Genomic DNA, 24872 nt, shown 5'->3' on the forward strand with positions numbered 1-24872 from the left:
CGAAAAATATGCCGGAAGTCGTTTCCTGAATTTCTTTTTCAAACGCTTCCTTTGGAACTCTTGGAACGTCAACACTGCCATAGGACATCAAAAGCTTGAACGCAATGCTGAAATACACTGAAAGCAAGCCCAAACCGTAAACAGGCGGAAGTCTTCGGTATCAAAGGCTTCCTAGACGCGTTCGCAACCGTCAGTCCGTGTGGAACAACTCGAGAATCAGTGGAGGGAGTTGCATAAAATTTGATACTGCGGATTCGGAAATACCGCCGCTCTAGCCTGTCCCCCAAATTTCTATGAAATGTTTCTCATAGAGTATAAGAAACTGTGACGCCGATCACAGTGACTGCTTGGTCTAAGGCAAGGATCTCCAAACTATGGCCCGCGAAAGAATTGTGCAGAAATGCGCCAATTGACCTAATTTTTCAATGAGTACTGGTAAAAAAATACTTGTTCATAGATTTCAAATTCATCAATTAAGATTGTGTTTAAAATATACTGATATTCCATATTATGTTAATATTATTCACAATTTTATTAATTATGGACCCTTTACTGCGCGGTATTTCTTCGTACTTGTTCGGCCTCGATCGGCAGTGTCACTTCCTGGTAATGTAGGTAGCGCGAGCAGTTCGTTGCCAGCCGTCTTGTGCACAAGACTTCTTGCAGTGGAGCAGTGCAATTGTAACAGATCATCACCTCAATTTAATCAGATTTTAAGAATGCAAAAAGAGTTCCATCATTCACATTAATTGTTTTTTTATAATTTGTGATGAAAATATGAGCATTTGCTGCTACTGTCTGTTGTCATTAATATACGGTAATTTATTCTCACGTACTTTGTATTTAGTTTATGAAATTCTGTGCTTTCAATAAAACTCATATACCTAGAGTTATTAATTTCTCATTTTATCCGGCCCGTTGAAAGTGCTGAATTACCTAATGTGGCCCGCGTTTCGAAAAGTTTGGAGACCCCTGGTCTAAGGCATTAACTGTCTTCGCTCGCTCGAACACTGGGGTCGTGGGTTCGAATCCCACTTAAGACATGGATGGATGTCTGCGTTTGTTCTGTGTTTGCGTTGTTCCGTGTGTGGGTAGTGGCCTTGCGACGGGCTGATCCCCCGTTCAAGGAATCGTAACGACTGTGTACAAGATTAAGAAACTGAAAAATAGGCAGAGGGCCAACGAAGGACTGTAGAGCCAGAATAGTTTTCAGATGCAGAAGGCAACGTCCTCCCTCCATAGTGTGTTATGAATAGGGAATATATTTCTGGTGTCTCTAACCTCGGACTATTTTGTTCAAAAAGCACCCATTTTTTTCTGTTGCTAGTGGGGTGGGACTAAGTCCCTTGTACTGCGGCCACTTCTGGCCTATTGTACCAGCCCCAGATGATAGGGGAGGGTGATTGTGGAGCAACTGGTGGAATGAAGACTGGCAGGGAAAGCGAAGTACACGGAGAAAACCTGCCCCAGCGCCACTTTGTCCACCACAAATCCCACTTGACCAGACCCGGGATCGAACCCGGGCCGCCGCGGCGGTAAGCCAGCGACTAACCGCTTGAGCTATGGCGCGGCCAACAGCACCCATAGTCTGAACTCTACCCTACATTTCATGTAAAAAAAATAAAGGGTAAAGCTGTGCTGAAGTAATTAAGCATTATGTCATTATGGCGTATAGAGGGAGAGGATGCGAGTGGTCAGCTTCAAGTCCCGGCCGCTTCACACCCAGGGAAAGAGCATTCTGTACCCACTGGACAGGATGGGCACCGGAACCGGTCCGTGGAGAGGAGAAAATCTTGCTCCTAACGGGACTTGAACTCCGACTCTTCTGCCGTCCAGCCCGTAGCCAGTCGCTATACCGACAATACCGACTGCGCTTTTTCATGAAAGTATTGAAATCACCGCATAATACTGTATACATGCTAACTAGGGTACTGAACCTCTGCTCCAACACTGGCTTTATATCAACGGTATATTGTACTGAAGATCTTTCATTTCCTCCAGAGTACGAACGCACTGTAGTTCGGTAGAGACCACGGTTCGCTTCTTTCTGGTTTCTCGCCCGACTTCGACCCTGAAGATGTAGACAGTACGTTCCTCCGAAACATCAGTGGACTTTCACGCATCTACATGGCGTTATATCCACGAAAACTGAAGTTTCCGAAGTAACCTCTGTGAGAAACTCAACCACATCCACTCAATTTCATTTTTCATTCTGCCCCGACCAACTTAACGATCTGTTTCCGTGGAGACCTACCGCGTGTCAGTAAGTATCTCGCTAAATCATGCATTTCTAGTTACGTGGCTAATAATAATCGGTTCTAGATTAGATGAATCGATTTATTGAACACTCACAGGTTGTAAATAAAACTACTTATAATACTACTGCTTATTTCCTCTTTACCAATCACTCCACACTAATCTCCTCAGTCTATTTCCACTAGTCTTCACCATCTGTTTCCGCGAAACGTATTTATAACGAATAAGTCTTCTAATCACACAACAGAAATTCACAGGCTGACTTCTAATTCCTCAACTGCGAACTTCTTGTGACTATCTCCTACCGAAAATTGCAGTCAAACATTGAACTTTAGCTCTGGAATTCGCCTCTCTTATAATCACTTTGCACGGACCAAACGCATAGAAAACGCGGTACCACTATTGCTGCGTGCGCGTCTGTTGGAGTTTCCATGTGATCGCTACCTACCCGGTCCAAAGACCCGCTGGCTGCTACCCAGCAACGGAACACACAGAAAACACTGATCCTATTGTTGCGTGTTGAAACGTATTTACCGAGCCGTTGCCTAGCAATGCTTTCAGCAAATCCGTCAAAATATATACATCAGAGAAAAGTGAATCGATCAAAAGGTATACAGAAAAGTCAAAAACACCTATCATATACAAATCGTGCATGTCTCAAAGTATTTAAGAAAAAGCAATGCTATGAGAAAATTTTCGGGCTTGTACTATACTCAACAAGAAGTTCTGGGAAGAACTAATCGCCTACTTTCCTTTGATACGACTCAGACCACATAGAGAACGAAAAAAGCATTAGGGGGAGGAAGCGAGGCGATGTCATAAACTTTAAAACTGAGGAGGAACAGTGATAGATAGACAGACGTACAGAGAGCTAGGTTATATCATACGCCGAAAAATTGGAGAGGAACACAGATAGACAAAGAGACAGATACGTTACATCATACGCCTAAACATTGGGGAGGAACACAGAGAGACAGATAAGTTATCTCATAAACCACAACTGGAGGAGGGCTAAACAGGCATCAACCTGCTCTTATACAAAAGAAGGTCTGGGAAGAACTAATCGCCTATATTCAAGGACACGGACCATATAATAAAAGAAAGGGGGACACAAGAGAGCAAGGTGACCTCATAAGACTCTTTCTGTTTCCTCAAACCAAGGAATGTATGCTAAAAATCAACCCTGGCCTCATGAACCCAATCACAGTTACGTAAGAAAACAAAAGGAAGTCGTTATTGACTTTATACGGCATTAAATTCATATTTATTGCCTGAATGTAATGATCCACAACAATATGACTTCGTAACATGTATTTCACGATTTATATATACTGAATTTCTATTTACTGTCTGAGTTAACACTGGGGGGGAGGAAAAAAAACTCCATACTGAATACAGAGTTCCGACAGAATTCTATTTTCTTGACACACTGTCTACATTATTAGAAGACATAAACTGCCACCTCAGTATATCCAGTTTATTTACCCTATTTCATGCATGAACAGTAAAGAGTTCTACCTTCTGCGATAAAGCGCCGTGTAGTCCGCTGAGCGTCAACAGAAGTTTCGCAGGAACACGTCGCCTCCATCTTCAGGGTCCTAGAGTAAGCCAAGCAGGAAACAGCATAAAAGGCGGCGGCACGCAGATGTCCTCCGAAACGTCGGTTGACTTTCAACGACATATATGGCGTTATATCTCAGAAGATATTCTCTTCATAACTAGGGCTATGAGAACCTCAAATCCTACAATTATTAGCTTAATCGCTTACTAGATTACGTTGATTAATGTTAATTTAATGGGTTAATAAGACTGTAAATGTGCACTGTTTACATACTTAACGCGAGCACACGGCAGAAGTGATTATAAAGCAAATAATTAAGACTACGATTAACTCGTCCCACATAACATACAAACAAATCCATCCGCAACTACTCACTGTTAGTGATACCAGAAGTAAATAACCATTTAAGTAGAGAGTAGCCTAAAATTCAGTTAACCTAAAATATGAAGAGTTTTGTCTCTGCGATATAACGCCGTGTAATCTGATGAAAGTCAAACGACGATTCGCAGGAATATGTCACCTCCATCTTGCTTGCTTCTTACCTACTCGTACTATCACGCTGTTTTCTTGCTTGGTTTATTCTTCGACCCTGAAGATGGAGGCGACATGTTCCTCAGAAACGTCGGTTGATTTTTAATGGACTACACAGCGTTATATTCCAGAAGACAAAGTTGAAGCTAACAATCGTTAACTAAAAAGAAAAGGTAAACCTATCCCTGTAACAGGCAGTGGAGGCCCATAGGGTCGTGAGACGTTGAGGCTCTCAGATTTTCTAGACAATCGGCTGACACATGGCGGTGAGGTTGTCAGTCTTACGCGCCTGGTACTCATTTCTGTTAGAGGCTGAGTCGACCTCAAGGCCATAGCGCGGCTGGAAGGATTAGGTAAACTGAAAAATCAATCACCGCATCGGGAGTCGAATCCACGACCCGCCGGTTTCTAGCATAGTTTATCATTCAACTAATTGGGAAATGTCTTCATCTTTGATGAAACGCCCAACGTTCATTACACTGCCAACATCATCTCGCTACTGGACCATGTCCTACGTGGGTTCAATCCCCCTGTATTTTAAGCGAATTATCGCAACGAGACAAAGCTAACAGCAACAAAAAACGCGAATCAGTCAGCCGTGCCCCCAAAAAGACAAAATAGACTCTACTAAATGTCTAGAAAACAATGGCATGGTCCAGTAAATCGGGACCAAGGCTAGGCCAGGTGCTGACGTCAGATGAATATCAGTGCGACAACATTTGTTGCAATTTCCATCGTGAAAGCTGAAAAACTGAATTTCCTGGTACAGAGATACGTCGTGCCAGGCAGTACGAATCTTAACCACAGACGTAGACGAAAGTATTTTGCGTTCTGCTATACAGAATCTTAACCACAGACGCAGATAACTACTGCGCGTTCTGCTACGCAGAATCTTAACCACAGACGTACACGAAAGTATTGCGCGTTCTGCTATACAGAATCTTAACCACAGACGTAGATAACTACTGCGCGTTCTGCTACGCAGAATCTTAACCACAGACGTACACGAAAGTATTGCGCGTTCTGCTATACAGAATCTTAACCACAGACGTAGATAACTACTGCGCGTTCTGCTACGCAGAATCTTAACCACAGACGTACACGAAAGTATTGCGCGTTCTGCTATACAGAATCTTAACCACAGACGTAGATAACTACTGCGCGTTCTGCTACGCAGAATCTTAACCACAGACGTACACGAAAGTATTGCGCGTTCTGCTATACAGAATCTTAACCACAGACGTAGATAACTACTGCGCGTTCTGCTACGCAGAATCTTAACCACAGACGTACACGAAAGTATTGCGCGTTCTGCTATACAGAATCTTAACCACAGACGTAGATAACTACTGCGCGTTCTGCTACGCAGAATCTTAACCACAGACGTACACGAAAGTATTGCGCGTTCTGCTATACAGAATCTTAACCACAGACGTAGATAACTACTGCGCGTTCTGCTACGCAGAATCTTAACCACAGACGTACACGAAAGTATTGCGCGTTCTGCTATACAGAATCTTAACCACAGACGTAGATAACTACTGCGCGTTCTGCTACGCAGAATCTTAACCACAGACGTACACGAAAGTATTGCGCGTTCTGCTATACAGAATCTTAACCACAGACGTAGATAACTACTGCGCGTTCTGCTACGCAGAATCTTAACCACAGACGTACACGAAAGTATTGCGCGTTCTGCTATACAGAATCTTAACCACAGACGTAGATAACTACTGCGCGTTCTGCTACACAGAATCTTAACCACAGACGTACACGAAAGTATTGCGCGTTCTGCTATACAGAATCTTAACCACAGACGTAGATGAAATTGTTGCGCGTTCTGTTATACATCACCAACATCTTTATACAGCCATTTGACCTCGGTTTCTGGGTCACACTTCGACATGTGTAAACGTCAAACTTGCTGATGAAATATCTAACATGTGGGTCATAGCCTCTTCATTTGGAATTTATTGTACGTATGCTGCATTCACTGCCAAGCTGCGCGGTAATACAGGCAGATGTCTAATCGCATCCACACAGTTAAGCCGCTTCCAACCTCAGTATCATTTACATATTCCAAACGAGCTCTGAGCTCTGTGGGGTATCTTCCGTTGAAAGTAAACCTACATTTCGGAGGGAAATGTTGCCTCCATCTTCAGGTTCAAAGAATAAGCCAAGCAATAAACCAGCTCTCCTTGCCACCAGCTGGAGGCGACATGTTCCTCCGAAATGTAGGTTTCCTTTCAACGAACTATAAGGAGTTATATCACAGATGATAAAACTCTTCAATCTTCTATGTACATATTTATACAGTACTGAGCCATTTAATGACGAGGTAAGGTAAAGTTGTTCCTGTAGTTAATTCATTAAGCACCATGATACTGGACATACGGGGAGTGACGGTAGAGCTCCACCGTTAACCTCAGGCACTAGATGGAGAAAAGTGGTCAACTTCACTCGTTACGAGTCTTATTCCTTGGGAAAGAGCCCCGGTACCCACTGTCATTAGATAGTATAATCTTCATAGTCACCGTTGTGAGAACTTGACATCTGTTCAATCATATTCGTGGCCTACTATGACACCGGACACATTCCATCTGTTTCTCTGATCATTCTGGGACAAAGTTATATGTAGGTTTTCTACGTAAAGCCGCGCTGCAAACACTGGAATTGTGGGTTAGAATCTCACTCGCGGCGTGAATGTCTGTCTGCGTTTTTTTGTCTGTGTTGCCCTGTGGGGCTAGCGGCCTTGCGGTAGGGCTGATCCTCCTTTCAAGGACCAGGCCACATAATCTAATCCACCAAGGTGGATGAAGAATATAACGCTGGAACGTGGCTACCCTAATTATTCAAAGTGATACAGTATATCTATCATAGGTGTAAGAGAAATTTGTTTCCAAAAATCAGCGTCGACAACAAGTCGCAAAAACGTGTGTCATCACCACACAAGACACCGTTTACGCGAAGCTGTGAAGTACACAGCTTAATAATTTGAACAAATCAACGTCCCTAGTGCTCCTAACCAACCAACTCCATGGACCTGGGATCTTCTTGAGACGCCACCAGTCGCTCAGCTACTGAAGTATTTCCCAATATTTTACGTTCATTACCACGTTCACGACAGCCTGTCACTGTTCCCTATCCCGAACCAGATTAATCCAGTCGATATCACCCCATTCTATTTCTCTAAGATCCATTCTAATATTATCCTCACACGTTTGTATACATCGTCCTAGTGGTCTCTTTCCTTCTGGCTTCCCCATCAATATCTTATATTAATTCCTCTTCTCCCCATTTGTGCTACACGCCAAGCCTATTTCATCCTCCTTGACTTGATCATTCTAATTATACTTGGAGAAGAGTACAAGTTATGAAGCTCCTCATTATGCAGTTTTCTCCAACCTCCTGTCACTTAATCTCACTTCGGTCCAAATATTCTCCTCAACACCCTATTCTCAAACACCCTCATTCTGTGTTCCTCCCTTAATGCCAGAGACCAAGTTTCAACGTACTGTGTGGAACGAACACGTCAAAAACATGTGAACTGAATCGCCGGCACAATCACTTCTTCTCACTTCTGGCAAGCGCTCCAGCTTCCAGAGATATTCCTGAACAATGACTGTCCTTTCTTACATGCCATACATTGTTCTTCGCTGTAATTAAACTTCCTTTCTCTAAGACGAATCGCAGAAAATTAAACACAAAATCTATGGTAAGCTGAATGCAACAGTATCTACGTTACACCACGGGCACTCACATTTCAACTCCTATTCAGTACTCCACGGCCCACATCAGGCAGCACATTTTCTGAACATTCTCAAAGACTGCCAGTTCGACACCCTACCAAAGCAAACGGAAACTCGCTGTATTCTCTGTAACAAACTTTCCCCGTTTGTTCTCACGGGGCTGAAAGAATTAGGAAGAAACAAAACATAAGGGAGGTGATGCCTGATTAACACTATGCAATCTTCATTTTAACACAAATGAATTACTTCCTTCATGACCGTACGAGTAAGACAAAATTATCCCTGGGCTCAATTAATTATGCACCATGACCTGAAGACGTATGGGGGTGTGGAGACAGTTTCACCATTCTTGACCTCGGAAATAGATGGAGGAGTGTGGTGCTTCACGTCCCTCTCGCTTAATCCCCGGGGAAAGAGCAGCCGGTACCCGTTGAACCGGAGGTTGGGTGGGCCCCACAGCCCGTCTGAATGCTACGGAGAAAATACCCTGCCGGGAATCGAACACTCAATCCTCTGTCATCCAGCTTGTAGCCTAGTCGCCATCCCGGCTCTCAACCACAAGAGTTGCAAGCTAAACATGCACTCCATAAAGGCGCACAGAGTGGACAGCACATTTTGAGGTCTCTAGTCAAAATCCACAATTTTTTTTATTGCTAGTGGGGTGGGACTAAGTCCCTTGTACTGCGGCCACTTCTGGCCTATTGTACCAGCCCCGGAATGAAGATTGGCACGGGAAACTGAAGTACTCGCGAAAACATGCCCAGCGTCACTTTGTCCACCACAAATCTCACCTGACCAGACCCGGGATCGAACCCGGGCCGCCGTGGTGGGAAGCCAGCGACTAACCGCTTGAGCGCGGCCAAATCCACAGATTTAAAACGTCAAACTGTTGCAGCCAGCACTTCAGCAGATCTGAAAATAGCTTCCTCACCGGATGACATGCGCTATAGGACATATCGCCGTGTAGTCCGTTTAAAGTCAGCTGACGTTTCGGAGGGACATGCCGCCTCCACTTTCACGGTCGAATAAACCGAGCAAGATACCGTGGTAAAAGCAAGGTGACAACAAACTGGTTCGGCCGAGACGTGAAGCTGACCACTCACCTCCATCCAGTATCAAGGCCAAGAATGGTGAAGGTATACCTCCACTCCCCCATATGTCTTCATGACACATTAATTAATTAGCCACTGGAACAACTTTAACTTTTACTTGTAAGTAGATTATCTGGCTCCCCCCCCCCGGAATAATTACTGGGCAATACATTTTCACATGAAGTGGAATCGACCCGTAGGTACAAATTTTGCGCACAATTTCGACAATCACTCACTTCTCTGCACTGTTACACTACACACCATTACCGTCCGGGCATCTCCTAAAACAGAATGGACAACTGTATCGGGTAAAGGTACAGCTGTCCCTGTAAGAGGCTGTGAAGGCCCATAGGGATGCGACACATTGAGGCTCCCACATCTAGAAAACCAGCTCACGGATGGCGGTGAGTTTGTCAGCCTTACGCGCCAGCCGCTCTTTATCCCCGAGGAAGAATCCTGGTACTAATTTCTGTTACAGGCTAAGACGACCTCAGGGCCATATCGCGGTTCGATGAATTAGGTAATTTGAAGAAGAAACCTGAATTGCCTCATCGGGAATCGAACCCGCGACCTTGAAACTAGTAGACTGGGCAACTGTATTGCGTTTTATTTCACACAACGAAAGCGTACACCTTTTTTTTATATAAATGCTCGGTACGTCTACTTTAAACAAATCTAATAACAGAACAAGCAAGCTCTCGAATCGGCAAGTGTCCAACTCACGTGCTCTCCATCAGGCCGAATTCAATTGCAACGTGTTACCTCCAACATTCTCGTGACACTTAATCTAGGCGCTTCCGCTCACCTCAAAACTTAAATGTACTTTGCTCTTCCATAACCTGACGCACATCTCAACACTAACTCTTCTCTCTTCCGAACACTACTTCTCTCGAACTTCTGTTTTTAGAGTACGAAAACGTCGTTAGCAATTCAACACTATTTCTGTCTAACTTCTGTTTCTAGGACTATGACGACTTCTGTCAGCAATACATGCAATACAGCGTAGTTCACTCCGGTGACAGAGCTGCCCTCTGACGAATGGCCGATAATACACAGCTCCGATAACGCCCGCCCAACATGTTTACCTTCCGAGTATATGTTATCGCACAGCGCCAGTTCGACACCGATAATGCGAACTACTTAGAGAACTGGTGTGTTCCAACTACGGAACTATTTTCTCTTCATCACCAATGGTTTGTACAGACCCATGCTGGGCACAGGCCCCTTCTTCAGTTTATTAATCCTTTCTACACAGACGGCAGGACTCCTTGGACGGGGGATCAGACCGTCGCAAGGCCGCTGCCTACACACAGAACAACACAAATAGAATAAATGCACACACACATCCATGACTTGAGTGGGGTTCGAACCCAAAATTCCAGCGTTCAGGCGAGCGAAGACAGTTCGTGCATTAGACCGCGCGGCCACCGTAATCGGCAGGAAACTGTTTAGGTTACTGGATTTTAAATAAACAACAAGTTCTGGGAGGAATTAATCGCCTACTTCCTTTCACACTACACGGAACGCATTGAAAACGACGACTTAAATAATAATCCACTGCCGCGGAAACGTCTTTACGAAGATCTTACCTAGCAACGATAGGGGGAGACACAGGACACACGCGTTATACTGTTGTGTGTGTATTCGTTGCAGCGGTAACGTTCTTACTGATTCGTTGCCTAGCAACGATAGCAGAATACACGCTCAAGCACGCGGCCTGATGGGAGGGATTTATGAAGCGTGCCGTTGAGATGGGCTCAGTTTCCATGATATACATAACGAAGTTTCATAGCGATTGGTTCAGGCACTCAAAATACATACAGACAGCATGGAGATCACGTAATTTCATTCTTTCAAAATATGAAACGTAGGCTACAAATTATTATTATTATTATTGTAAAACTATCTGTTCAGAACGTGTACAGGTATATTTTATACATAAACAAAGAACGGAACCCAAGGACCCACCTGCTAAACGCCGGAGTTGGACCAAGCGATATGCGGGTTGCATCCCTCGCCACCCAAAGAGGCAGGTACATACATTAATATTCGTTTTTTTTATTACTTGCTGGAGTAAGACAGTCCACTTGGTACTGCGGCCACTTCTGGCCTATTGTACCAGCCCCAGATGACTGGTGAGGGTGATTATGGAGCAATTGGTGGAATGAAAATTGGCAGGGGAAACCGAAGTACTCTGAGAAAACCTGCACCAGCGCCACTTTGTCCACCACAAATCCCACTTGACCAGACCCGGGATCGAACCCGGGGCGCCGCGGTGGGAAGCCAGCGACTAACCGCTTGAGCTATGGCGCGGCCCTAGCCTGGGAGTAAAGAGGTAAGCGGGTTGCATCTGTCACCGCCCAGAGAGGCAGGTACATCAACGCGCAATGTTCTGTCTCAAAAGAATTCACGGTTACTGCAAGGAACTGATATCACCAGATTTCTGACTTTCGGAAGTGGTACTCTAAGTCAGCCAGGAGGGTTAACTTCCGCGAATGGGGAATCGAACCCCGTCCGTGTAGCACGTCGCTATACAGACTGATTTAGTAAAACTAAACCTCCCTCTCAGTGAGGGTTGAGATTCTCACGTCAGTGCCTATGAAGGGGTTTGAATAAGCCGTACAGTTTGGAAGTTTCACCAACACTGGCACTACTTTCCTTAGAAGACTCCCTTACATCCGGTTTTCATTTCCTCAGATTTCGCAAACTGGTCAGCCTTGCATCCAGCCCCAACCTGGAGGACCACGTCTCTGTATTCATATCCCCCAGGGACAGGACGGTCCAATTATACCGCCAGACACCGGATCCCATTTTTCTCTTCACGTCGTCTAAACCGGACCTGGGGCCCACCCAGCCTCCTATCCAATGTATATCGGGGACTCTTTCCCCAGGGATAAAGCGACCGGGGCGTGAAGCAGATAACTCACTTCCAACTACTGTCGAGGTCAAGGAAACGTGGTTCTATACACCCATTCACCAATACGTCTTCATAGCGTAGTGCTTAATTAGTTAAGCACATGGGCAACTTTACCTTACCTGCTTTCAGACACAGGTAGTACGTCCCTTAAAAGGGCCAGTAAACTACCGAACTACACGGTGTCACATCTCAGAGGATGGCACATTTGGGCATATATGGAGGAACTATTTAATGCGGCTTCCAACACGCGGCTGCGCATGAGTTCCTCGCTGGTACCTGAGACATCCCACACGCATCTTTATTAAGAGGCAGGTGCCACACGGGCAGGAGACTTGAAGCGCACCGAGACCACGTGGATGCAGGTTAAGTAGGAGACAAGCTTCAATTATGACGTAGATACAAAACTTCGCAACATAAAACGAGTTGAAATATTACAAAAAAAAAAAAAGGAGTCTTCAGAAAGTTAACCATGCAGAATCCTAATTAGTTTATATTCCGAGTGTGAAACTACTTACACCACTGCGTGAAACTCAAATTAGGATCTGGTTCCCTGAGCAAGAAAAATTAACGAATTTGTTGGAATAAACTAAGGTAAAAGCAACGTTGTCCTTGAGCTTATTTAAGTACAGCGTCATGATGACCGAGACAAAGCTCTGTGTATTATTAACTTCGCCACTGGACGGGGAACAGCACTGCCGCGGGTAGGGGAGGGGTGATGCCGCCCAGAAATGTGCCCAGCCTCCTGTCTAATGAATACTGGTAACTATTTCCCCGGGGGTAAAGCGGCTGGGGCGTGAAGCCGACCACACACCTCCAACTAGTGCCGAGAAGCTATGTATCGCCTTAGCACAAGGACATTTCCTTTACCGCTACACCAACCCGCTCAGCTTCACAGTTACTAGGCCATAACAACGGAGTGTTTCACAAATCCCTCCCATTTGTCTGTCTGCCTATACGTGCATCCCCTCTATCGTTGCTAGGCAACGACTTGGTAAAAACATTACCGCGCAAACGAATACACACTCAATAACAGAGGACTATTTGGGTGCGCTGTTTTTAAAGCGGCCCGTGTCCTATCAACGCAATTATTTCCTCCCAGAGCTTCTTGTTTCAGATGTTGTAATGAAGTTATACATGACGCCAGTATGGCCTTCAGATGCTGAACTGTCATCGCTGTGTCGAAAACCCCCGGAGACACGGTTGTCTGCGTCATTAGCTCTACGGAGAGGAATCAGTGGGGACTCGCCTCCCCCATCCGTTCCCCGTCAACCTCTTCCAGCCAGGTAGCACAGCGCTACACTTGTTGATGTCTCTCCCCTGCCCAACCCCTATATATCGCGCTTTACAACTGCAGTTCGTCTTGGCGTCAGGTCCCTTGAGACACATGCCCAAAGGATCCTTTTTAACTGAACCCTTGCGATCATAGTCCTCATGTGACATCATCTGTTACGAGAAGATCGATCTGTCTCTTATGAATACGCTTGGCCTTTAGTCAAGGGTACGTATCGCACATACAGCGTGTTACTGAAAATTCTTCCTTTTGCACTATATACAAGCCCTCTGTCAGTCCAGGCTTTGCAAAGCAGGTCACGCCTATCTTACGTATATTATGCTACAACGGCATCTTAGTCACTGGAACGGTCTAAGCTTGACCGCCACCAAGTTTAAGCCTCTTATATTTTCTCTCGTTCCATCAGAGTCTGAGTCAGTTACTTTACGACTAGAGGTTTACCGCCAATCAGTTCGTCTTGGCGGCAAGCCCCTTGAGGGTCCACGACCAGAGATTCTTTTTCTCAACTGAACTTTGCGGTAATTGTCCTTATGTAACACATCCCCATCGTTCCATCTCAAGTCAAAGTCAAGGTCACACTGCGACTGACGGTTGGTCGGTCTGTTTGTATTGGTCAGATGTTTCTTCTTATATGGAAGTTACTGTCCTGTCCATTTGGGGCGCCCTCTCTGACGAAAGGTCGAGTCTGTCATTTGTCAGTCATAGCCGGTATTAGCAAGTCCTTTGTCAGTATTTATATATATTTACAAATTTAATCTTAATTCCTATTTCTATGTACAATATATACAAGGCCTCTTGTCAGTCCAGGCTCAGTACAGCAGATTATGCCCTATTTCTAGTAGTATTAGCTACCACGGCAGTCTAGTCACTTGAACGGTCGTATACCTGACCGCCGCCAAGTTTAAGCCTCTTATACTTTCTATGTCGGGCTTCTCCTTGTCCGATGTTGCGAACATTTTCGTTATCATGATTTTGTATCGTTCCATTTAGGCTAGGATCCTTATTACAGAGACTAGGGGCGGACCCACAGTTATGCCAACAGTACCTCGATTGCTGCTGGCTTATTCGTTACCACGGGAACGTGTTTACCGAGACGTTCGCTAGCAATGAACGTTTACTCCGGCCCCGCTATTCCGGGATTCAGGCGACATGTCACAACATGCTTTGCGTGAAATTGTATCGGTGGACACAATTTTTGGGCTCCGCATGGACTGTAACGCAAGCACTGTACTAACAGCGGTAGAGTCTGATGTCAAAAGACTTTGTTAACACCACATTCCCAGAAGCCGCTCACTTCAAACATGACCCCGTTTTCAAGGATCCGTAATAATTCTTCATTCGGTAAAACATTTTTTCGATTCTCCACATTCATTCATTGGGTTTGAGTAGCGTCGGGGAATGAAGGCGCATTCTTCTGGAAGAATGCCCACCAAACATGATCCCACTTTCTGTTACATATGAATGAGTGTGGCAGTTTACGTCTCTACATTTCTAACTTGTTAGTTATTAGCAGTCTTACATGCAACTTGCTTTTCAAAACGTTTAGAAGTTTTATACTTCATAATCTCGTCTACATCTAGAGTATGCATACTACATGTTTCGACAACCATTGGTCATCTTCAGGTGTCTCTAAAATTGCTGATGAAACTGCTGTGCTTCGGCCCGTAAGTTCAATTTTGGGGTTATGCCCTTGTCTATGCGCCCATGTGTCCTGTGGTCTTATTGCGTCGTGTGTAGCCGTTTTGAATGTTCATATCCCATTGGGTTGTGAAACTTCGAGGATCCCACATTTTCTAGACAATCGGCTCACAGATAGCGGTGAGGTTGTCAGCCTTACGCGCCGGCCGGCCTTGAAGATTCTCATTTCTGTTAGAGACTGAGTCGAATCCAGAGCCATAATGCGGCTGGAAGGATTAGATCAATTGAAAAATCCAATATCATCGGGAATCGAACCCGCGACCTTCCGGCTTGTAGCGGTGTCACAACCAACTACGCTACCGCGTGCACCCAAAAGTTATATATAAACATTACACCGAGCGGTAATGATCTTCAGTTGTGGGAGGTACTCGGCTCGCATCTCGGCCAGGACACCGAATATTGCAACAGAATACTTTCACGATATTCCTCAGTCCCTCCATGTAAATGCTGGCATAGTATCTCGATTTGGTCACGACAGCTTCATTCCAAATCCTTTCCAATTCATCATTCGTCAAATATTCGACGGTATATAGGCCTATTCCGCCTACACGCGCCGTGAAGTAAACCAAACGAAAGAATACGAGGATAAAGATTATACAACAGGTTCATCTCAAAGCAGAAAAGAAAAACAAGCGCTTCATGGATTATCCAAGAATGAAAAAGCAGAATCGGTTTCCGATAAATTCCAGAACCGCTGTCATGGTGCCCATAGCAATTACACATTTTCAGTCTTAAAAATTCTGCTAGCGATAAAGCTACCTTGGTATACACATCACGGAGACACGAAATGTACGTGCAATGCAATATGCGAGGCACGTTCAGATATTTCATCTCTGAAACTAATGAGTGGGGCGGCCATGGCTTCGTTTCCATGGCAACCTAAGCGTGCTCTCGTCAATGGAGTGGGACAGACAGCGAGATACTCTCGAACAACTCATAGTGTACAGTTATTTCACTCCCAATTTTAAACTGGACTGAATTCTGTCGCTATAAAGTGCTTGAAGAAGGCATCCAGTGCGAGGCGGGTTGTTACATGCGGACGGACAAATGGACAGACATACATGACGAAGTTAATTGGTGCCTAAGGGCCGCGCCATAGCTCAAGCGGTTAGTCGCTGGCTTCCCACTTGACCAGATCCAAGTTCGATTCCGGGTCTGGTCAAGTGGGATTCGTGGTGGCCAAAGTAGCGCTGGGGTAGGTTTTCTCCGAGTACTTCGGTTTCCCTTGCCAATCTTCATTCCACCATTTGCTCCACAATCACCCTCACCTATCATCTGGGGCTGGTACAACAGGCCAGAAGTTGCCGCAGTACAAGGGACTTAGTCCCACCCCACTAGCATTAAAAAATATAATAATAACTGGTGCCTTCCGGAATTCTTACGCGTCGGCCTATAAAAGGTAAAGTTGTCCCTGTGCTTTACTAATTAGGCACTACGCCATGAAGGCGTATAGGGGAGTCTGAATACGTTTTCTTGACCTCGAGACTAGTTGGAAGTGAGTGGTCAGCTTCACGCCCTTGTCGCGTTATCCCCAGGGAAAGAGCCACCGATACCCACTGGATAGGAGGCTGGGTGGGCCCCAGAACCGTTATGGATGGCATGGAAAAGAGAAAATTCTTGCCTCTACCGGGACTCTAACTCCGACCCTTTCGCCGTCCAGCGCGTAGCCAATCGCTATACCGACTGCGCGTTCCCGCCTCACGCGTGCGAGCCGATAAACAGCAAAATTTAACGTCCTGACGAGAACTGTACTCGTCAATTCCGTCTTCCCAGACAGACACTATGCTTAAGAGCCTACACAGAGAATGTCTCCAAACTGTGCTCCTTTCAGTAGTCAAAATGGCGATCGTACTTGAGGAGTGAACTACAGATGAGCGATTTCTGCTGTGCGTTTGCTGTGGGCATAAGCACTCAATGCAAAGGACATTAATAAAGAAATGTTTGCTGTTTATGGTGAGAAGTGACTGCCGCGTGAACCGGTTCATAACTGGTTGGCAAATGTCTCGCTGATGATGAAGAGGTTAACACGAAGGTGCGGATGTGGCTCAGACAACAGACAACAGTCAACAGTGTGGGTTTCGACGCACTGGTAAAGCGATGGGACAACCGCATCGAAGTTGGCAGAGGATATGTCGTGAAATAAATGCTTCTCTTTTCTTTTCAGGATCGAATATACGCGTTTTACGTTTTACATCCATTTATGACCTATCTACTGACTCTCCCTCGTACAAGCCGAAAGGTTGAAGGTTCGATTCACAATGAGGTAACTGGATTTTTCAATTGAACTAATTCTTCCAGCTACACTACGGCCCTGATTCGACTCAGCATCTAACAGATATGAGTCTCATGAATCTTCCTGGGGGTGTAAGGGTGTCCGGCGCATAAAACTGACCTCACCGCCATCTGTGGGCCGACAGTCTAGAAAATGTGAAAGCCTCAACGTCTCACAACCATATGGGCCTCCACGGCCTGTTACAGGGATAGCTTTACCTTTCAGAATAAACTAAGCTAAAAACTTGAGAACTGTGGCAAACATAAGTTGTTGCTAATTCCTCATGCTTGTTTTACAGCACTGTCAGTAAAGTTGTCCCTCTGCTTCATTAAACCCCATACCATGACAGCGAATGAGGGAGTGGAGGCATAGTTCCACCTTTCTTGACATCTGCACTAGATGGCGGTGAGTGGTCAGCTTCACGCCCCGACTGCTTTAACCCTGGGGAAAGAGCCCCGTTACCCACGGGAGAGGAGGTTGGGTGGACCCCCGAGTCTGTCTGGATGACGTGAAGAAAATTCTTGATCCTACCGGAACTCGAACTCCGACTCCTTGGTCGTCCAGCCCGTAGCCAGTTGCTATACCTACTGCGCTACCCCGACTCCCTTATTTACAGTGGCTGACAGAACATATTATGTAATATGAACCACTAAATTCGTTCAGAAACACCCAGACTAGTGAGTACTGCTCAGGTCCTGAATAATTTCCATGCTCGAAACTGAAACACCAGGCAGGCGGCCTGGTGTGTCCCCCCCCCCAGTTCACTGCTATAACATAAAGGTTAACTCGGTACTTAATGTGAACAGCAAGGTACTGTCGTCGGGAACAGTGGATCGTACTCCTGAATACGATTCTTGTTCGGTATCAAAACGCATCATTCGGTCTTACAGCGGTGGCCGCTCTATTTTCTAGTCGCTTCGCGCTGGCGTCTTGCTTCTCTTACTCCTCGACCCTGAAGATGGAGGCGTCATGTGAATTTCAAGGGACCACATGGCGTTATATCGGTCATAACGTCACGGGAAGTAGCCGCTCTCCGTACAGCGCTTACTTATACGTTCAACCGCTGATATGTGACGGACTTGTGGACCACAAATGTATGCCATGCTTATGGTCCGTTTCCTTGGTGGAACGGTCTCCAATTACCACAGTAAGCGAACGATAACTTATGCGTCAATTTCGACATTTTATTCGACATGTAAGAAATGAAAAGGAACGCACAAAAGACATTAGGGTAATTAGAAAGGGTTTTGCATACACCGTGATCAGGCATTCCTCTCCTTATCACAACCGCCGAACAAAGGAAATTATTTCGAAACACCGAAGAAACCAACTATGGGAAATATGAAAATAATGTGGCATGTAGACCCGTTTTAGGAAACGACAACAAAACAATTGGACAATGGCCGTTACTATGAAACGTTCCGTAAACAGCAACAGAGGGGCGGTGTTTTCCGTGCGGTCAGTGCCGACATGTTATAAGCAGGGAAGTTAGATCAATAATAAGAGGCTTAAACTTGGCGGTTGTCAAGCTTACGACCGTTCAAGTGACTAAGCTGCCGTTGTGGCATAAGATACGTAAGATAGGCAAGATCCTCTCTGCAAAGCCTGTACTAACAGAGAACTAGTGTATAGTGCAAAAGGAAGAATTTTCAATAACATGCTATAAGTGAATTTGTAGGGTTTCTATGGGCTATAATAGGGCCTTAGTTACAGTTTGTCGCCTTCCTTCCCGCCCTCCTACCGTGCAGCTGCAACAGCTGTCACGTATTTGCATTATTTCTCACTCGCAACCCAGAAGCCATATATGAAAACACGTTCCTACTAAACGCCACGTGAAAACATCTGCAATACAGGGTCCACATGCCATGTCCCAGTCTTTGTATGACGAGACGCTTGTGGTAAAATTTACAGTTACATTCTCTCTGAAACTTTGGCGTACCACCAAATTTCATCGAAACCTGTTCACTAGTTTTGGAGAATAAACACGTGGACTGCGAGAGGCGACAATCCAAATATGCGTTGAATCGCCGCGCTTCGTGAAAACAACGCAAGAAAATTAAACGTGTCATTCTGTCCGATAACAGTGTAGCAGTAACTCTCCAGACCTGTATTCGGGAGGCTTTCGATTCGAATCTCGTCCGGGACACCTAATACACCGACCGAGACGTTTCGTGCATTTCTTCAGCCCCTGCAAGGCAAATTCCGGGGGAGATCTTTCAAAATCCTTTCCAATCATTCATTCATTTATAATCCTAAAATCCGACATTATATGGTCCAGCTGCTACAATTACAACACAAAGAAAATAACATAATAAACGGTAATACTTACAATTTAATATGAAACTTTCACTTATGAGATGTGGAAAGTATGTCAGTAACATCGGACTTGCCCAAGCTTCACAGTGGAGACCGTTGCGGGGACTCTAACCTCACTTCACACGCTCCAATGATTGGGCCAGTTCAATACGTCTGGCGGCCAGCAAGTGTGAGCGATCGATTCGACATGTTCCTCCTACCCACGGCTGTGAAGAGAAGACCTTCAGCGACATTTCTCTAAACGATCTACAGCCGTCTTAACCATGTTATGCTCGCCATAGTCCTGGAGTGTGTCTACACAACTCGTAACATTCGTCTGAAGATACGGCTTCGTCAGCAATCAGACTACAGGGCAAGACTAAGCAGACATCCCCCTCAAAAACCTCCTCGATATACCAATAGCCGGAAACACTGCACTGTGGGGTCGCGTCTTACGCGGGGGTTACATTCTAAAGCCGACGCGTAAACCCAAAATTGCGTACAGTCACAATCAATCACTCACTCACTCATGGAGCTCAGCCCTTCTTGAGAAGCCGCAAATTGTGCATCTACTCAAGAATTTCCCAGCATTTTATGGAACCCGAAGGTTCATTGCCCCGTTCATAAGAGCCTTCCACTGGTCTCTATCCTGAGCCAGATCGATCCAGTCCATACCATCCCATTCTAAGATACATTTTAATATTGTCCACCCATCTACGCCTTGGTCTTCCCAGTGGTCTTATTTCTTCTCGCTTCCCCACTAATATCCTATATGCATTCCTCTTCTCCCCCATTCGTGCTACATGCTATCCCCATCTCATCCTCCTTGACTTCATCACTCTAATTATAGTTGGCGAAGAGTACAGGTTATGTTCCTCATTATGCAATTTTCTCCAACTTCCCGTTAATTTCATTTTACTTCGATCCAAATATTCTCCTCAGCACCCTGATTTCAAACATCCTCAGTGTATGTTCCTCTCTTAATGACACAGACCAAATCTCACCCCCACACAGAACCACAGACAAAATTATACTTTCTCTCTGCTAATTTATATGTTTTTAGGCAGCAGACCTCTACACTCGGAGGAACGAGACTTTGGATAAAACGTTTCGGAATATCCATGCAGAAACAGGCACGAAAACTGCACATTGCAAATAACAAACAACGGCACAAGATAAGAAAACAAGCACGAACAGAAATGGACGACGAAGGTAAGATAGAACGACAGCAAAGCAGAAGCAAATATATGGAACAGGTTCAAAGTAAAGCCATCCTTGGATTTTAGTTAATTAAGACGTATGGAGGAGCATTAGGTCATCAGCTTGACGGCCTGGCAGCTCTCGCCCCCAGGGTAACAACCACGGCACCTACTCCACAGAAGGCTGGGTAGGCCCCAGAGCCGGTCCGAAAGTTATGTAGAAGATTACATTTCTTGCCGCCCCCTGGAATCCAATCTTGTCTCGTCGGCCGTCCTGCCCACAGCCTAGTCGCTATACCGACTGAGCTACCGCGACTCCGGCGGGATTAGGTGTTAGTACGGATAGCAACTGGAGTTGTGGCAAGTTAGTAAGTCTGTAACATACAATATCGTTTGCGACATAATGTCATGCAGTCCGCTGAAAATCAACCGACGTTTCGGAGAAACGTGATGCCTACATATTTCATTAGCACACAGAAGTATTCATAATTACCGCTATGAGAACCTCACACCCCGTTTTTCGAATATCTAGCTGCGGCCGCAGAAATATGTAGCAATTATTTTATCATAACTTAACGGGAACATTTTATAGCTTACTGTACGTGCCCAAAGGGTCTGTTATGCTATTCATGTTCCTGCTACCACCGTACAGCCCGATAGCGAACTGCAGCACTGTGCAGATATGCATTTTTCGTGACTGTACATGAGTCCTATTCCGAACGGTTTCCGAGAGAGCTTTTTCAACACACAGTTCGAGAATTGTTGATACGAAAGAAATATTACGTTCTGTTACTGATACCGGTATTTATTGTTCAAATGACAAAGTTGATACAGCTTACCTAGTGTAATACATTTCCGAAAATTCCACCGTCAACATCAATGCACTTTGCAACTCGTGTGAGGACATGGCTTGTTGCTCGTCTGTACAGTGTACAGTCAAATAGCTGTATTTCGGAAACCGTTCGGAATAGGACACTTGTACATATACACTTTTTTACTTAGAATGACCGATACTGTGACCTTAAAGATAACTGACCTTTCCTCCCGAGACATCCTATATATTACTGCAGATATCGGATTAACCCGAGGCTTTATTTAGAATACTGACTGGCACGTCCAACGTCAAAAGTCAAACATGCGGACTTTCTTCCTAGAAAGCAACAAGCAGAAGCTCGAATATGTACATGAAACTGCTTCCTCCGCTTGGATTTCTCTTTTTATTGTGCAAAACGGCGGACAAGCTTCTCGGAAACCATAATCACGTTTTTCACGATAGTGTTCAGTAAAAATACCTCTAAGCATGTGTGTGTTGCTTTATAAACGCCGGTCTGGACACTATGCAGCACAGAGAAAATCTCCTCACCTTGCCGCGAATGGAACCCTGGCCGTTATACCGACTGAGCTATTCCGGCTCCCACACTAGAACTCTGCCCGCTTTTGATCTTTTACAGCCATTGAGGCACTATGCTACAAACCAGAAGGTCGTGGTTCCCATTCCCGATGAAGTCATTGGATTTTCCAGTTTACCTAATCCTTCCATCCGCACTATGGCCCTGGTGTCGACTCAGCCTCTAACGGAAATGAGTACCAGGAATTTTCCTGGGAGTATACGGCTGAGAACCTCACAGCCATCTCTGAGCCGACTGTGTAGAAAATGTGGGAGCCTCGACGTCTCACACCCTTATGGGCCTCAACAGCCTGTCACAGGGATAGCTATACCTTTTTACTAGATGAATTTGCGTAGTTGAGAAACCCACCTGAAATTCGTTTCTTTTCGCTGAAATAAAGCCTTTAATCTTAAATATTTACCTGGAGGTGAGGAGGCTGGGTAGCTCAGTCGGTATAGCTACTGGATACGGCCTGGACGACCAAGGGGTCGGGGTTCGAGTCCCGGTAGGAGCAAGAATTTTCACTTCTTCATGTCATCCAGACTGGCTCTGGGGCCCACTCAGCCTCCTATCCAACGTGTACCGGAGGCTCCTTCCTCGGGGTATAGCGGCTGTGGCGTGAAGCTAACCACTCACCTCTAACTAGTGCCGAAGTCAAGAAAACATGGGCCTATAAATCCACTCCCCCATACGTCTTCATGGCGTAGTGCTTAATTAGTTAAGCACAGGGACAACTTCACCTTTACCTGGAGTGGCGATACACAGAGAAAGCCATAGGATCATGCCCCATTTTTAACACCACTTGATGTCTCATTATTCACCCACGTGGAAATAATTATAACAATGCCAACTGCGGTCTTGGCTAGCCGGCCGATCACTCACGACTGCTCATGACGCGCTCCCCAGCGGCTCGTCATAGCTGGCAGAACTTCTGTTTACCAAGGGCTCAAAAGGGAAGGTACGTATCCGCTGTATATCTACAGTCCGACCGCGGTTTAATGGTGCCTGACATTGTCAGCGTAGGACGTACAAAACCCCAACTCAGAGGGGGGAAAAATTCGGTGCTGTTGTCATATATCAGCTCCAGGCGTCGAAGAGTGACGCTGTAGGATTAAGAACTTACTACATACTTATTCATGGGGATGAGTCTTTCTGGAGGAGCCGCCAATTTAAGAACATTCACATTATATATGAGTATGCCTCTCGGAATCGCAAATAACGTATACAACTAGCAACGGGCTGGGAAAACACGTCACTGTCGGCCAATGCTGTATCGAGACCAACAGCGCTCTGCGTTCATATGAGGAATCATTAAATCACGACTGGACTGCAGCAACCATATTCAAACTTCCTGCTGATTGGCGGTGAACAGACAGTAGCCAATGGGGCAGTCATTCGTTGGCTGACCAATGCAGTCGCCACAAACATACGGGAAGAAGCGGAACTAATTCGACTAACTCCTTGAAGACGAGTCCCTCTTCAGAAGCTAACAGTTGCTCAGCCACTCAAGTATTTCCCAACATTTTACGGAAGCCGAATGTTCACTGCCGTCTTCATAAGAGCCACTGGTCTCTATCGTGAACCAGATGAATCCAGTTCATACGCCAATCCATTTTAATATTATCCTCCAGAGTTTGGGTAAGAAACCAAGAAGGCGACAACCAGGAATCTCTCGAGGCAGAAGGGAGGGTAATGTTAAGACGAATCATAGAAAAATAAGATGAGGTGGTACCGATTGGGTCCATCTGGCTCAAGATTCGGTGCAGTAGCGGGCTCTTGTGAAGAAGATAATGAACACTCGGGCTCCATAAAGTGACTGAAAAAAAAACTTGAGCAGCTGAGCGACTGATGGCTTTTCAACAAGGACTCAGCTCAGAGAAGTTGAGTCACCTACGGTCTTGGTCTTCCTAGAGGTCTTTTTACCAAAACCTGTATACACTTATCTTCCATGCGTGCTACATGCCCTCCCTCTCCCATCCTCCTAGACTTTATCATTCTTTTTGGCGACTGCTACAAGTTTACAAAAATCGTCAATATGCAATGTTCTCCAGCCTGTCATCATTCCATCCCTCTTCGGCCCAAATATTCTCCTCAGCACCCTGTTCTCAAACGACCTCAGTCTGTGTTCTTCCATTAACGTCGGTTACTTAGTTTCACATCCATACAAAACTACAGGCAAAATTATAGTTTTATATATTTTAATCTTTACATTTAGACAGCAGACGAGAAGACAAGATGTTCTCACTAAATGGTAGCAAGCACTACTCAGTTTTAAACTCCTTCATGAATCAAATTTTGACTTGTTGAAGAGCGGGGGCCTGCGATGTTTAAGCTGCCTCCGGAAACTGCGGCATGAGCACAGCAGTGTTAAGTGCGTCGCTATCAGAATCAACAACTCAAGCGTCTCCCATGTTTCCACCAATGGCACCGGCTAATATTAACAAATGTGGGCCAACTAACGAGCTACAACCGGAGAGGAACTAAAGTTTCTCCTACTGAGGTTTATTTTACACTGCACGAAGTGGTATCGGAAAGTTCCCGGACTGTTATTGTAACTGCCAAGGTCAAGCCTACTGCAGGCATGTCCAACGCGTCGAACGCAGGACGATTTTTGGTCGATCTCA

The 24872-nt window shown here is 45.4% G+C and overlaps 1 protein-coding gene across 4 annotated transcripts in view; it reads right to left on the bottom strand.

Annotated features, from left to right (window-relative positions):
* Positions 1-24872, bottom strand: part of LOC111866670 — a 321755-nt gene that overhangs the window by 255754 nt on the left and 41129 nt on the right. For 2 of the 4 annotated variants that reach the window (XM_033752371.1, XM_033752370.1), the window contains exon 1: positions 9994-10130. The exons of the other annotated variants lie outside the window; for them this stretch is intronic. In XM_033752371.1, the coding sequence (XP_033608262.1) occupies positions 9994-10038 (45 nt within the window). In that variant the 5' untranslated portion in view covers positions 10039-10130. Of the gene's footprint in view, positions 1-9993; positions 10131-24872 lie in introns of those variants that run through there. 4 annotated transcript variants of the gene reach the window in all.

Source organism: Cryptotermes secundus, unplaced genomic scaffold (genome assembly GCF_002891405.2).
Source record: "Cryptotermes secundus unplaced genomic scaffold, Csec_1.0 scaffold54, whole genome shotgun sequence".
Taxonomy (NCBI): Eukaryota; Metazoa; Arthropoda; class Insecta; order Blattodea; family Kalotermitidae; genus Cryptotermes; species Cryptotermes secundus.